We start from the raw sequence: 16,876 nt of genomic DNA on the forward strand, positions 1-16,876 counted from the left end.
ATATATATATATATATATATATATATATATACTATATATATATATATATATATATATATATATATATATATATATATATATATATATATATATATATATATATATATATATATATATATATATATATAATATATATTATATATATATATATAGTATATATATATATATATATATATATATATATATATATATATATATAATATATATATATATATATATATATATATATATATATATATATATATATATATATATATATATATATATATATATATATATATATATATATATATATATATATATATATATATATATATATATATATATATATATATATATATATATATATATATATATATATATATAAACATATGTAGGGTGTTGCAGAATTCATACACAGATAAAAGTTTTATTTTTTCAAGTTCTAGAGAAAAAAACTTTCATCGAATATTTGAGTTTTGCCATACAATGTTTGAAAAAATTAACAGAAATGAGGCTTATTTAAAAAATGTCAAGGGGGGAGGGGTAAAAAAAAGAAGAAAGAAAATTCGAGAATTTTTTATTTGAGGTTTTGAGATCAAAAGTCAAAAAGTTTGCTATCCCTCGTTATGCCCACGCAACAGTCCTGACTTGACGCCAATGGTTGAATTTTTATCGAGAACTCTTAAAGATCCAAACAGAAAACAGAGACAGAGAGCATCTAAAAAACCTGTACTGTACTGAAGAACATGGGAGACCAGTTGAATAATTCCATTTGTAAAACTAATTATCTACATATTATATTATACCTACCTAAATTATAAGTGCTAGAATATTTTTCAATGTTGCCTTACACTTAACAAATATTTCGAAATTACATAATATTATACTGCTGGCTAGGCTGTATGTTGTTTGAAATTTTTCATAGATTCAATTAAAGTTTTTATTACATGTAGTTGAGACAATTTAGCCCTCTAACCAAAACGAACCAAAACTAACCAAAACTAGCCAATTTAGCCCTCTTATTTAGTTTAATAAACATTTCCGAAAAATTCATTGTTTTCTCTTTGGGTATAAGGCATTTTATATTTGATAAAGCGAGCATAATTTTGCTAAATCTGCATTTGTCATAAATTCTAGAATATTATCTTATTTTTGAATGTTGCTTTTATGATAAAAGCGCGTATATCTCAAAAACTATTGGATCTGAGTATATTGACATATTATACCCTAAACTTTTATCTGTGGGTAATTTCTACCACACCCTGTATATATAAAAATATTTCTTGCAAATAGTTTACAGTTTTTTGGTATTTGACTGTTTCTTCCCAAACGTTTAATAAAAAAATTAAAATTAAAATTATCCCAGGTACCAATTCGCATGAAAATCTTTCTAGGAATTCAATTTAGAACTTTTATTCTTGAAACAATTGCAATGCAAATAAAGCAAGCAGCGCGATCCACTGTACGTTTCGAAAAAGATCAACTCCGCTTTTGATTTAAAATACTGCATAAAACAGAATTTTATTTTTTAAATCGAACTAAAGGAGTATATAGAAAAAAAATATTTTCAAAACTGGAGAGCTAAAGCGAGGGAGAAAATAATACGTCCGTATACATTTTTTACGGGGCCTGCAGGGTTCCGTAATAAAAAAATTGTATTTAAAAAATTACGGTAGGTCGGCGTTCTATGCACCAACCAAAATGAAACCCAAAACGGGGCATTACATATTTCAAAATCGCATACGAGTCCGCGGGAAAAATGGAAAACAAAAAAATTAAATTAAAAACGAGAGTTTATTTATTTTTCCCGCCAACGTGTTTAGATACGATAAAGTACTAGAACTAGTAATGTAAGCATTTCAAAATTGACGATAATATCTTAAAAAGTGCGGGAGTGCTGAAGCACTTCTTTTTATTCGTTGTAAATCGCAAAAGGATTTACGTTATTACGTTAATAATAATAATACTAATAATAATAATAATAATGATAATAATAATAATAATAATAATAATAATAATAATAATAATAATAATAATAAAGGAATTCTTAAAAAACAATATACAATATAAATTTTAACACTATAACTTGTGAAACATTTTGCCAGATCGAACTAGAAATTAGAATATAAGGCCATATTTCAGGCAAAGCCGACAGCTAAGCTTCAATGTTCGGATATAGCAAAGGCTATTGGAGGACAATTTGCGTCATTAAAAGCGTATAATATTTTCACCATTGCCATTGACCAAAAAAACATCAATTATTCCAATCCAGACATTTAGCGTTTGAGAATACTGGGTAAGATGTTCCATCATCCAATTTTCTTTTGACCAATATCGACAACTGTGTCGTTTAGCGAAGCAATTCAAACAAAAAATCGTCTAATCCGAAAAAAGGATATAACTTCGGAAATGTGGATTTAAAACAGATTAATGCATAACACATTTTATTCAAATTTCATTTCAATCTTTCATAAAATACATTTAATTTATTGCATAAATAATTCCTTATTTTAGATATTGTCGCAAAAAAGGTTGTTACTTAGAATTTTAAGAACAATCCAAAAATGGAATAAAAATAAGAATGTTTGGTAGCTTTGGGAAAAAACCATAACGGTGGCAACATCGCCTATGTCACGATTGGTTGCAGCCTAATTGGAAACCGCCGTATACTAATTTCATAAATTTAATTCTAATTCCTGAAATATATAAGATATAAAATAAAAGAGGCGTGTGGTGATTTTTAAGTTTTATCAAAAAGTATTTATTTATTCATCAACATTAATGTTATCCCTTTTAAAGTAATCGCCCCAGATATAATACTTTATAAGCACTTTCTGGTATAGGCTTGAGTTCTTCTAGCGATTTTGTCTTTATCTCCTCAATCGTTCCAAACCTTTTGTTTTTGGCCAAAAAGTAAGACACAAGCAACGATGAATAAGCAGGTGCATGTAACAGTAAGCAAAACTTTCACATTTGATTGAACTTGACATGCTTTTTTCGGTCTTGGCGGTCTGGGTTCTTCCATTGGGGCGATTGCGCTTTGGTATCTAACCGTATACCCATTATTCGTCGCCAGCTATGACGTTTTTGAGCAAATCGGGATCATCACTGACGTCGTTCAACAGCTCTTGAGCGATGCTCTATCGACGGTCCTTTTGTTCGGAACCAATTTTGCTGCTACACGTTTGATGCCCAAAATTTCGGAAAAAAATGCATGACACGAGCCAAAAGGGATGTCAAAGTCTTCAGCCACGTCTCTAGTAGTGATTCGAGGATTTTTCAAAACTAATTGGTTCATTTCTTCAACGCTTTCATCAGTTATTGAAGTGCTGGACATTTAACTAACTGTATAATAAATAAATAAATAATAACAATAAATAAAACAAAGAGTTACATGTTTTGCCAAAAATGGCATCACGAGACTTATAAAAATATCAAATCTTTTTATCCCTGTAGAAAACTCACCAATACAAATTAAAAACAGACCACATACCTAAACAACTATGCCAGACAATAGAGGCATCTATTTGAAAAGGAAAATTGAACAAAAATCATTTTTCCCTGCCATGTAAATATGGCCCAGTTTTTGAAATCGTCGATGATCAGAGCGAAGTGACAAAATAGTGGAAAACTATCTCGTGGTTTGGGGACAGCTTTGTAGCGTACAATCCACAATTCTTTCAAATTGTGATCAGTAAAATGAGAGTTAAACGGTTGCTGGTCATTGACGCGTATGACATCAGGAATTTTCAGCGCTCTACTGATTCCTGACGTTTCCAAAAGATCAAACTTTCTGCTTTTGTCACAAATGTGGGAACTAGTGGTTCTCTGATAGTAAATTACTAGTAAACATTGATTTGACTACCCGTTCTGCCCACTTTAGCTCGTATACATTAGAAGACTCCAAAGGGGAGACAACATAATTAAATAAATCACCCTGAATTATGTGATATGTTTTTGATTTGTATTTGTGGGTTTTTTACAAAGATTTGAGATCTGTATATGACATGATGCTGTAAATTTCGCATTTTTTTAAAATTTAAATGAAGCTTTGTTTAGTCCACACATGATATTTGAGAACAGCCTGTAGATAAATGAAACGAATTATCGTGTTACTGTCGAGTATCAAATATCATTTTTAACACATACTTTGGAGTAGAAAAATGTGCCGATCATTTCCGCCTAGCTAAACCCATTGAAATCGACGAATGTTCGATTTATTTAAAGCTTCTTTGTTTGTATAAGCGCCCATTAACAAAAAAACGCGTTCGCTCTCAATTTAATTAAAATCTCTGGTATTTGTTGCCCTTAGTTTTCGGAAATATTTGAAATGCCGCTTGATATATCGACCCTAAATGTAAAGTGTATGTAGAACTTGGAATAAATTCGGTAAATCAAAGAAATATTATACCGTGTGTCCCAAATTTAAGATCATCATCGGCGATTTTCTTAAATGGAAACTATAATTTTGTATGCCATTTGTAAACGACAAATCAAGTTGCACTTACGTTCCCGCCAAATTTGAGATTTTAATTCGCCATTTAAAATATTCAACAAACATTACATACTTTTCAAAGGAACTTCCGCTGTCGCTGATGTTTCGCCAAACATACAGCTCGCTTCTTCAGAGTGCATATTGCCTCTGAATGAAGGCGGGGATTTTATTTTTATTTTTATTTTTTTATATATTTTTTTTTTATATTTTTTTTATATATATTTTTTATATTTATTTTTATTTATTGGAAGGAAATGTATATGATGTTTTCGTGATCTGGCTGCACGGTCAGAAATCTCCTCAACCCTTTCTAAATAACCTATATTCCATACTCCCAACTATCGAATTGGAAAATAATAACACCATTTCCTTTCCAGACATTTTCATTAATCGAAAACCAGACTTAACCTTAGGCTATTGCGTAAAGCATTACCTTCCCGTCTAGAAATCTTACGTGATTAATTCTTTAGTTTTCAGAGCAATATCACTGCCTCAACCCGAATTTCTTAATTGGCAATTAACACATCTCAACTCAGTTCTTCTCTCAAACACCAAATTTTTTTCGATAAGACTAAAAATTCGAAACTATCGAAATTACCAAAGACTCTAATAAAATATTTGGGATCCGTGACAGACCAAAAGATATTGGTTTAGCATTTTTATAAGAAAAAGGAAGTGCAGTAACGCATTCCAAGCATATTTGAGCGATAAGGGTATTAGTCATTATACTAATTATACTGTTTTAACCTATATTTTTATACCTAGTCTATTAAATACTAGCATATTTATATTTATATTTATGCTTCTGGATTTGTTTTAATTATATCTAACTTTGACTGTTCCTACCAGCGTCCTAAGGATGATACCGATGTGTCGCCTGCTATTTGTCTTTTTGTGCTAGTGTCAGTTCTAGTTGCCACAAACAAGGATTTTATTGATGCCTCAGTGGATTTTTGCACGTTTATTTTATTTTTTGTCACTATTTTGTTATTACGTTTTACTAAGTAAACGTTATTATTATCACTGTCATATTTACATATTTATTGACACCCACAAGATTGAAATTTAGTTATTCATTTATCCACTAGACGGAAAATATAGAGCACATCTGATATTTTAGAAACAAAACTTTCTTCGATTTGCTGAATTTAGACATGCACTGTTTAGTAACATATTATGTTGGCAAAATGGCACTGGGGATACGAAAACCATTTTAACAAGTTTCATATATAAAATTCTTGAAAATTTCCTCTAAAACTGGTTCTGCGTATTCGTTGGTTAAATATCAGTAAGCAAATGAAACGCGTCTAAAACAATGTAAGGAATCTGGAACATTGAAATAATATATGGATATTGACCTACGCAGTCAAAACAATTTCAGCATTATAAGGTAAATACTTAAAACTCTCAAAATTCAAACTAATACGCGACTCAGAATTGATTTTAAATTTAACGTCCTTGTACACTAATTAAACTTAGGTTTCACTTTCATACAATGCATAGAAATCAAATTTTTATTATTTTTATATTATTAGGCATTAAATAAACTCGCCCTGCGGGCCACTACGGAAAGTTCGCAAAGTCGATGTAATTTTATTGTGGATACACACTGTATAAACAGCCTTCCATGTCCGGCTAAACTTCAAAGTTACGGCAAACTTTGGTAAATATTATTTTTTTTTACAAATAATAGCGATTTCCAACGACATTTTTTCAAATATGTATGATAGACGAAAACTGGAAATCTCTCTCGACACAGTTTACGATACTGTTCAAATCGAATTATCGCATCTTTAACAGTTTTCCATTTACCCCCAATAATTTGCCCACAAAAACGGAAACTTTTAGGATGTTTTAGATTTTTTTGCCTATAAACGATATACCCTGTATATAATTCAAATAAAGTAATATATGGTTTAGTCCTGGATTTCCCACGTTTTCTGATATATGACTTTTTCCAATACTTGTTTTCTGAAACCATGCAGTACGTGGTAATAGCAAATGACGTCATCGCGTCTAGATTGAAGGCGAGAAATGGTGATTTTCATTTGGATTTTTTCAAATATGTCGAACAGCGTATGCGATAGACGAAACCCGTAAATTCAGCTCTCGATGTGGCCTATAACACGGTTTAAACCAATTGGCCATATTTTTCACGAATTTTGATTTAGGGCTAATAATTTAATGCCGAAAAGAAGGATTTTCAGGATCTTTTAGATTTTTGTCCATAATTGAAAAACCGTGTATATAATCGAAAAAATGTCTGAAACAAAGGTTATGATCCCGGATCTCCCGTATTTCCTGGTTCACAAATTTTGCCGATCGGATTAATAGTTTTGGAGAAAATAATTTTTTTCCGGCAGAAAAAATATCTCTTTTTTTTAATATTTCGCGAGATTTAAGTGAGTCCTGTTTTAACAGTTGGATAACAGGTGTGGACTTCTACCTTTTTGCCAAATCTGAAATCGACATCTGCAAATTTAAGACACCTGTTAATTTTTCAATATAGCACTTTATATCTTGAGCACCCTGTACTACAAGTGAAAATGTCAAATGCAAATTTTTTTTTGGTGCTTATGCGGGCTATATCGTCATGTAAAAGAAACTGACATCGTAAACACAGCCTTAAGACTTAAATTATTCTAATAAATCATCAACCTTATTATCACCTACAGGATTTGCTGCAAGTTGAAACTAGCCAGTTTTTTACAAGCAACGCTCTTTTATGACTTTTATGGGGTTCTATTGTTATTTTAGTTGGTAAAAAAACAGCGATCGATATGTTTCTTATTGTTTCAGATATTCCGTCGAAGACTGAACATTACAAGACTTACGCCAAACAGAATATTTCATTTCGATGTCCGGGTGCTAACGAAAACACCTTGGTCGAACAACTAGAGTGGTACTCGCACTCGAAACACAAAAAAGTGCTCGAATACCGCAAAAATGCGGGTATCACCGTCTACACAGACTGGCTCCATCGTGTTACACTTGACAAGGATTATGGATTGATTTTTAACCCCGCCAAGTCTACCGATACCGGTGACTACGTATGCCTCATCAATCATCGAATATTACCGGACGTGTTGATTAGATTTAGCGTGATTGGTAAGTGAGGAAAGGAGATTCTGCATTTGATCTTATCTATTTGACCGCATAATATAGACCACTGCCTAGCCTCTATGCGCCTATACACCATCGGACAAAAGTTATGCAATTTTTATCATAATAATAATAAATTGAAATATATGAATAAAATTGTGATTCGTAGTAGCAGAATTAACGTAACAAAAACCTCAAATATATTGGTAACAAAATAGAATGTACCAATTAAAATGATCCACTATACGATCTGGAAACCCATAGGAGATACGAAAAAAAGTTTCCTATAAATGTTTCTTGGACTCTCCTGAAGATTTAAAATATTATAATTTTCTTGATACGGGATGTCCCAAAAGTGTCCCCCACCATCAAATTTGTTATTTTAAATGAAACACCCTGTATATTTCGACCTTTTTGAAATCGTTGTTTAAAACAAAGGTGACTTTGTTAAAAAAAAATCCTATTCGAATTTTGCTTAATTTAGACAAAAATTGAGGTTATGTGTTGTTTTTTCCTATTTTGATTGCCGCATAGAAAATTGCGTGGTGACGCTACGAAAATTTAACCACAGACTAAGGATATGATGCACTACTCAATCAGTTTGACAAATGGGCCTCAGCTTATTCAGGGTGTCCCAAATAAGTGGTGCCGTTTTGGCGATTTCAATTAACAAAATCTAAAGATTTTCAAATGGAACACACTATATTTTCTTTCAAATATCAATTCTAGGACAAAAAAAATAAGGTAAGTTTGTATTTTATCTGATATTTAAATTTTACTTACTGTTTGAGATATTCGAGGTTCAAGATAACACCCATATAAATTCTTGTTGAATTAGGTCACTTAGCAATAGCAATAGCAGACATGATACTACTTCTTTCAGATATACGAACAAAACCTATTGCTAACAATGCAGAGTGTCCATTAATACATTGAAATTTTGAAAAAAATCGACTCTATACTACACACCTTATCAGATTTAATAACACTTCGCAATAAATATTTAAAGAAACACTTAATAGTTAATTATCTAGCTTTATTGATAAAACCTAATAACAAAAATAAATAACTAAAGTTTATAAGATAACTAAACAAAGTAATAAATTTGAAAAAAAAAAAATACTGTATATTTTCCAAATATTGTCCATCCTCTGCAATACACATACTATAACGGGTCACTAAGCTGGAGACCGCATTTCTAACCGCATCACTATTATTTAAAGTAATAACCTCTTGTCTTATTTTTTAACCTCGAAATTTTTCAAACCTCGAATATTTCAAAAAGCAAGCAAAATTTAAATATAAAACAAATTATAAACTTACCGATTTTTTTGTCTTAGAGTTGACTTCTGAATAAAAATATAGTGTGTTCCATCTGAAAATATTGAGATTTTATTAATTGAATTCATCCAACTCTAATTAATGTTGTTATGAGGATTTAAGTTTAATAATGGATAAAATAAAATGCAATAAAAACTCGGAACCCATTGGTCAAACAAGATTTATTAGATTGCTTAATAGTATCCCTACTCCAAAATTGTTTATAATTTAATGGACAGATTCATACCTCTAAGGAAGGTTTGATGATGGGAAATCCACTTTGTCCTTTGTTAGCCGAGATTTTGATGGACAATTTGGAAAATATCATACAAGAACATCCTTTTAGGTAAAAGTTTTCTATTGTTGTATAGATAGGTGGATGATGTTTTTGCTTGCTTTGTTGGAACGGACAGACAGTTGAATTCTATTTTAAATTACATTAACTCATTACATAATCGGATAAAATTCTATATCGAGATTGAACAGGATAACTCTATTAATTCTTTATACTTAACTATTACGAAAACGCAAAACAAATTAGATTTTCCCATTTACCACAAACCTTCACACACGGACACAGTCGAACAGCTCAAATCACCCTTATACACACAAAATGGCTGCATTTCACTCTTTTATACGCATACTTCTTAATCCGCCACTATCAACAGAAAATTACAACAAAAAACTTATATCACTAAACAAATTGCACTGAACAACGGCTGCAATCTGTCCATTATCGATAAAATAATAAATAAAAAACAAATCCAGACAACAGTAAACGCTATTTATCCGAAACCTAATACAGAACACGAACAATTTAAAACAATTACATACGTAGGAGAACCCAGTGAAAAAATTTCAAAACATTTGTCAAAATGTGGTTTAAAAATAGCTTTCACCGTAGGAAAATTTTTAAAATAGAATAAAACGAAGTGTCCAAAATCTCGAAAATCGGGTGTCTGCAGGTTGAAATGCGGATCATGTCCTAAAATTTATATTGTACAAACATATAGATCCTTCAAGAAACGCATTAACGAACAAAAAAGAGAGATTAAAAACAAGAGTCTAGATTCTAATTATGCTACACACTTAAACACAGAAAAACACATTTTTGACGACAATTTTCATATTTTACATACAGCCACAAAAGTAGAAAACTAAATTTATTGGAAGCCAACAATCAGATTTAAATACTTCTCCACTATTAAACTTAAATTCTCCCAACATTAATTATGGTTTTATTGTCATTTTTCGGTATATATACTAGCAGGTTGTTTGTAAATATTACATTTGATAAAGACACGGTGTTGCCGAAACAATTGACATGTGAATATATGTAATTTCGTGAAAATGTGAACTTTTAGCTCTTATTTATTTTGTTTACTAACGGTTAACTTAAATTTGACAAAGTTATGGCTGAATCAGTGAATATGAAACATTCAACGATTTAAAACCATTTGTTTCTGTCGAATGAATGCTTCTTTTATTCATAAAGACCAACTGACTTGCAATGCACAAATCCACCAACGCATCTATGAGCATATCTTGTTTGGGTAGAATATTCTGATACATAAAGTAGAAAATAAAGTGGTTAAAAAAGGAATATTAAATGAAAAGCGAAAAACGAAAGCACAGTTTTTAAGTAAACTAAACTCAACCATAATTCAAATATTTCAAACCCAATCTAAAATATTCTTTTATTTTTTATTTTTGAAACTTTTAGCAGTGGAGATTTAGTAGCCTAAACAAGGTGAATAAACATGATAATTCAAACAGATTGATTTATGGATAACAGAGGAACTAGGAAGGAGAATCTAGAGGGAGAAAGCAAACTTATAGAAACAGCTGATGTGCTTTAACAAGGGCTACGCAAGAATCTCTCTTAAAATACAAAGATAGAAGTTTGCTGCATGAAATCCACAACGTCCGAAAATACCGTCATTCGTTATCAAAAATTTAAAATCTGGCGCGTATTTCAAGTTCGGCATGATCATTAAAGGAGGTGACACGCTAGCACCAATACAAATATTGTACGCGAAGGCTGAATTATTTTATACGTTGCCTAAAGGGACCGAAACTCATAACGTAAGCGACAATCCAAACATTATTGCTGTTGGAAAGTTTACCTATATAATTTACCCGTCAATAATTAAATATCTGGATGACATGGCCTCCGGGCTTTTTTAACTGGGTATAAAATTATTATCGTCGTAAATCCCGTTCGTGTCTCGCCAGATTACTTTCCCTCTGTCAAATTCGATAGGCAATTTTTTCCACTTTTCTCGCGCCTTCGCAGCCGTGGGTGCCACGACTCGTTTTTTTTTTATTCTAATTAATTTAATATCGCTGGGAATACTGTGTGGGAAGAGTGGGAATCTAAACAATATTCACTGTATCTATCCAGATCCCAATTTTCAGGGTAGTTATATTTTGTATTCGTTTGACGAAGGGGAGTTTGTGTTTTCGGGACGTACTAAGTAATCTTGAATGGTTATTTCTCCAGTTGCGTGTTTACCTCCGGTGTGCCACCGGGTTCCCACTTAGGGCCATTGTTTTCCTCAATGTTCTTATGTGATAAGTAATAAAACATATTGTACGCGGATGAATTAAATTATTTTTAAGTATAAAGACTTTCACAGAGTTTGTAAAGTTACACGGTGACCTTGTCCGTTTGGAGAACTAATACAAAAATCACAGGCTCCACAAGTGTGAACTAAATTATTTTCTCAAGTGTCAACACACTGCCAAGGAAAGATCTTTTCATGGAGGGTACCAGAATATGCTTCGTTAATACCATTAAAGACTTGGTATTTTATTTAGACTCCAAATTAACGTTCAAGGGTCACATTGATAAAATAGCGATTGTTACACTCTACTAATCGCTAGTGCGACCAAGCAATTTGCAGTTTTAGAATTTGCAACTATTGTCAGAGAGACATATATAATTTGATATTTGTTTGATATATTATTTATTTATTGATTTCTTCATTTTCACGTATTGATTCACGAATGGAAAAATGTGATGACAATATACTCCGGAATATCATCCGTTCATTTGTTGGACTCCGACTGGAATCCTGCAGACGTTTCTCCAAGATCTCACTTGGCATTTTCAATGCTCGCGCTCCGAAAACACTTCGAACAATGGGAGATTATCGGCGGTGCGTGCGGTATTTATACGCTGCGCCTGAGGTGGTAACGGTGCTGCTTGTATGGAGGGGAGATGGCTCCGCCCCCCGAATAATCGTGTTGTTATTTTCGCCCGATCGTAGTTGCGATGTCCCTGTGAGCTGCTGCGTATCGCTATGCCGTTTGGTTATAGTTCTCCACGTATTGGATAAATGCGGAGCGTCGCCTCTCATATTCAGGTGTCTGGACTTTTCTATCTCGATGGCCTCTCGTATAATCCTGATCCTCAAATCAGAAATATTAGCTATTTGGTTGCAAGTACCGAATTCAATTTTATGGCCTGTCTGGTATTGGTGCTGGAACAAAGCAGATGTTATTTGTTTGTTTCTTATGGCTAAACGATGTTCCTCGAGCCTGGCTGAAATCCTTCTATTGGTCTGTCCCACGTACGTCACTGTATACTCCTTGGTTTTCCCGAGTAATTTTTTGTTTTGGGTTTCTTAATGGTATGATCAGGTTTGTATGCCGTTGATATCTCGTACTTCCGTATATTCGGCCGATTTTGTCAGTAACCCTGGAACTTGATGTATGGCAGGACAGCGATCAATCTTCGTTGGGTCTCGTCCTGCACTCTCTGTTGCGGTTGCTGTTGTTTGCTGATTGCATTGCTGATTGTGCACCTTTGGTATCCGATTTGTCGAAGACAGGTACTAATTTTCTTCAGTTCGTCATCTCTGTTCTTCTCTTTTGCGAGTCTGAAGGCCCGAGCAATTATTGTATTTGCCACTACCTGTATCTATGATGGGTGGTGATGAGACTTAGCGTTCAGATATTTATTGGTGTGTGTTGTTTTTCTATAGACAGTGTGCTCCAAGTGTCCATCTTCGGTTCTTGTGATGTGCACATATAGAAGGGGCAGACTGTTATCCTATTCAAGTTCCATTGTGAATTGAATCCTTGAATGAATGGAATTCAGGTGTTCTAGGAATTTCAAAATCTCCTCCTTGCCAAAAGTCCATACAACAAATACGTCATCTACGTATCTTGTCCATAATTTTGGCTTCAGATTTGCCTTCTCATGAAAAGGTTGGCAATTACACGTGAGAGAGATGATCCCATTACTGCTTGTCGGTATATTTTCTTGTTGTGCATAAAATAAGCATTTTTCAGGCAGTGTCTTGACAGATCCATTATGTCAAGATTCCATTTCACATTTCACTCAGATTTTAGGTTCTCTCAGGATGAACAAGGACATTACGGCAAGCTTCGATGTCAAATCCCTATAACCTATCCCTATAAATATATTATTTATTAGTTTTTCGTACAGGGTTTGTTGTATTGGTTTATATTATTTAGGTAATATAAAATTAAAACGAAGTGATGGTTCTAAAGATTTGGAAGTTTTATATGACACTAAGCTTTCGTTTCCTAACCATATAAATCAAATTTTAGGTGCGTTAGATCTAAGCTGCAGTATCGAGTCTTTCTATGGCAGTCTATTATCAATAAATACATTATTCACTTAGAAAAAGTTAAAAGGATTTTTTTTTTAATTTCTACCTTCTAAGTGTGATGGCATCTTTCCACAAAGACGCTTTGATCATAATATTCTCTTAAGGCGATTAGAAATACCGGTTTTAATTAATCGTTAAGACCTATGCAACATCTCAATTTCTATTTAAATTATGTAGATCTCTTGAATTATTATATCAGATCGGTTTTCGTATTCCTTCGGGGAGAGTCCGAACATCTCCAACTCCCTCCAGACAATTTTTGATCTAATATCGCCTCAGTTTACTTAAAGACAGATTGTTCGTTTCAGGTGATCGTTTTGGTTTTGCGTTTTGTTTTTTTTTTATAGGAGGGCTGACTTTTATATTTCAGGACTTTCTTAAACTACTAGTGCCATCTGGCACGTTAGTTTTAGGGAAGTTTGACATTTTGAGGTTAGGTTTACTCAGTTAGGTTTTGGCGAAAGAGTGTTGTTTGTATTTTTTTGTGATGAATTAAAAATATTGTGATGGTTAAAAATGGAACTTTTCGTGCAAAATTTTTTTACAAATTTAGAAGTGGACTAACTCAACAACTTAATTAGACTTTTGGAGTGGTCGTTCAAAATCGGTGGTTGTCCAAGAAAACATTGATGCAGTGCGGATACTGATTTTGCAGGATCGTCATGTGGCTTATCAGTGCAAACAAAGAACTTTTTGATTATCAAAAATCGTTGATTTGATGAGCCATCCATATAGTCCTGATTTAGCACCTAATAACTTCTTTTTATTCGCCTACATTAAGTATACATGATCTGGGCAACCATTTTTGATACCAGAAGAAGCGATTGATAAGTTTAAAAAGCATCTTTTGGATATGCCCGAGTCGATGTGGGAAAAGAGCTTTGATAGTTGGTTTTATCGAATAAGAAAGTGTATTGATCATCAGGGTGAATACGTTGAGAAATAAAATTATATTTGTTGGTTGCTTTTGTTTGGGTTGGTTTTTACTATGTTGTTTATCGGCACAAATTCAGTATTCGGCATTTCTATTGGATATTATATCTTTTAGACCATAAAGCTTATTACTATATTAATTATTTATTTCGAAGATGGTATCATATAATTAAGATTAAACATCAGGGTAGATTCGATTGATCTTTTGGATAGAATAACATTCTACCAAACCAAATCAGCTAGAATATCCGTTTTAACTTTTGATTATGTTACAAAATATTTAAAGAAATCAGCTATTTAATACAAAGCAAGAAGTAACCTAAAATCTTCTTATATTTATTTCATTTCAAATGAATTCTTCGTGTTTCCGATCATCGAAATAAAAGCCGACGACTTTCACCCCCGCCGAAAAGACAAACAAATCAAACCGATAGAACAAAAAGTAAAACCAAGACAAATAAATTCCCGTTAGAAGATATCTGGTTTTTGCGTAAGTAGCTGTCGTCCAAACTAAATTATTTGTTTTTCGCGGATGGGTGAATTAGCGGCAAGACATGTCTGCGCCATTTTTTTCCAAACTTAAATTATTGACGTCCGGAACAACCCTAACGAAACGGCAAGGGCCGCATTTTCGGACGCCCGAACAAAACTGTTTTCAAAAACAAGGAGTGATAATATCATACGTGTCAAAACGAGGCTAAATTTTTATTTCCCTTAAGACGGAAACGGCGACTGGGGGCTTTAAAGCCAGTGAAAAAACACCACGATATTTGACTAGGGTGGATATTTGGAACGTTATTTATTCGTACGTTATTTTATTGCGCGAATGCGACAGGATGTTGGGAAATTGAAATATTTCAACGCGACAAACACATTAATGGCGGTTTTCATCGGGAAACCTAAGTGAGTGCAGCATTGGTTAGATTTAAATAGTCAGCAGTTTCATTAGCGCAGTTAGAACAACATTTATCTTAAAAATTAAAGCCATAGACAAATATTTTCTAATTTTATTTCCTTCCTTCTGATTCGAAACATTAAAATTAGGCGGAAACTGAGATACAGTTTTACACTGACAATAAATTTATGAAGTAATTGATGAATTTTTTCATGAAGTTGTTGACTAAACATACTGGCTTTACACAGATTTAGGGGGCTGAAAATTGGTTCAACCAGAGTTTAAAAAGGACATTGAACAATTTAAATAGTTTTTGTGGATGCCAAAAGAAAAAAAATATTGGTTACGTGAAGCCCAGATTGAGAAAATGAACAGAAATTTTAGAGATGCGGTAAGTGCAGAAGATGAACTCAAATTTGGAACTGTTGGAACTGAAATATACAGCTTTCAAATATCGAATATATTTGTATCAAAAGTTTGTAGAGTAATATACGATACTTTTAAGGGTGAATTTCTACATGTAAGTTAGGAAGTTATTTTACTGTTTCAGAATTCTAATTATAATTATATTCTTAGTGGGGTTGGTAATTATGAAAAATTAAGTGTATCAGTGTTTTTCAAGCCAATTCAATTACTCTATGCATCGCGAAAAATTAAAAAAAAACTAGTGCCCTGTTAAATACCTTATATTTTTTAGGCTGTTTGCACAGCTGCGGAATGACTTAATCTAGCGCAGGATTGTTTTTCAGGCTCCTCTATACTATAATTATACATTTAGCCACAGATCAACATCACTAATATATAGAAGTTCCTATTACTTAAAAGATCTCAATACTTTGAATTTGTTTTGTATAAAATTATGCAGATATAGATAGCGCAATTTTCCAGTTATTTTTTTATTTACACTACATTATATTTGCATATCTCCAGTTGCTCTTGCTGGCTTGGTAAACAATATCCAAGATTTTACATGTAGCATTATTTGTTTTTTCTCTTAACTCGCCACCCACAGTTCTACAAATTACAAACTGTTATATTGTTTAACTAAAACAACTAAACTTACCGCAAAACATCATCTGTAATATCTAATCTGCCAGCAAGATTTTTCGGTCGGCTAACACTTTCAAGAATACTAGATGCCTTTTGTTTGATTTCTTGTAAAATGTTAGCTTATTTACACGTTCATGGGATCCTAGGGTTAAAGAGCTTTTTTTGCTATATAAAGTCCCTCAATGGGGACTAAGTTACGTAAACTTTCCTTGCTTTTGACACAACTCATGTTATTATTTCAAATCCAGAACGGGAAAACAAATTGGAAAAGGTGCACGTTTATTAGTTTACAATAACATAACTATTCTTTTTGATTCATTTTAAATTGTTTTCGTTACTGAATTGCCGAAATTGACGAAAATTAGAACAATTTCTATTTCGTGAATAAATTGACGAAGAACTTCGTAAGGTGGTTTGACGAGAACTTGATATCAAAGTGATAAAAGCATAACAAAT

The 16,876-nt window shown here is 32.5% G+C and overlaps 1 protein-coding gene across 3 annotated transcripts in view; it reads left to right on the forward strand.

Annotated features, from left to right (window-relative positions):
- The window catches only part of LOC132708575 (tyrosine-protein phosphatase 99A), a 455,230-nt gene that overhangs the window by 42,318 nt on the left and 396,036 nt on the right, over nt 1–16,876 (forward strand). For all 3 annotated transcript variants that reach the window (XM_060680970.1, XM_060680971.1, XM_060680969.1), the window contains exon 2: nt 7,277–7,585. In XM_060680970.1, coding sequence (XP_060536953.1) covers nt 7,277–7,585 — 309 coding nt within the window. The remainder of the gene's footprint in view (nt 1–7,276; nt 7,586–16,876) is intronic.

This window comes from Cylas formicarius, unplaced genomic scaffold (genome assembly GCF_029955315.1).
Source record: "Cylas formicarius isolate icCylForm1 unplaced genomic scaffold, icCylForm1.1 PGA_scaffold_12__32_contigs__length_19106922, whole genome shotgun sequence".
Taxonomy (NCBI): domain Eukaryota; kingdom Metazoa; phylum Arthropoda; class Insecta; order Coleoptera; family Brentidae; genus Cylas; species Cylas formicarius.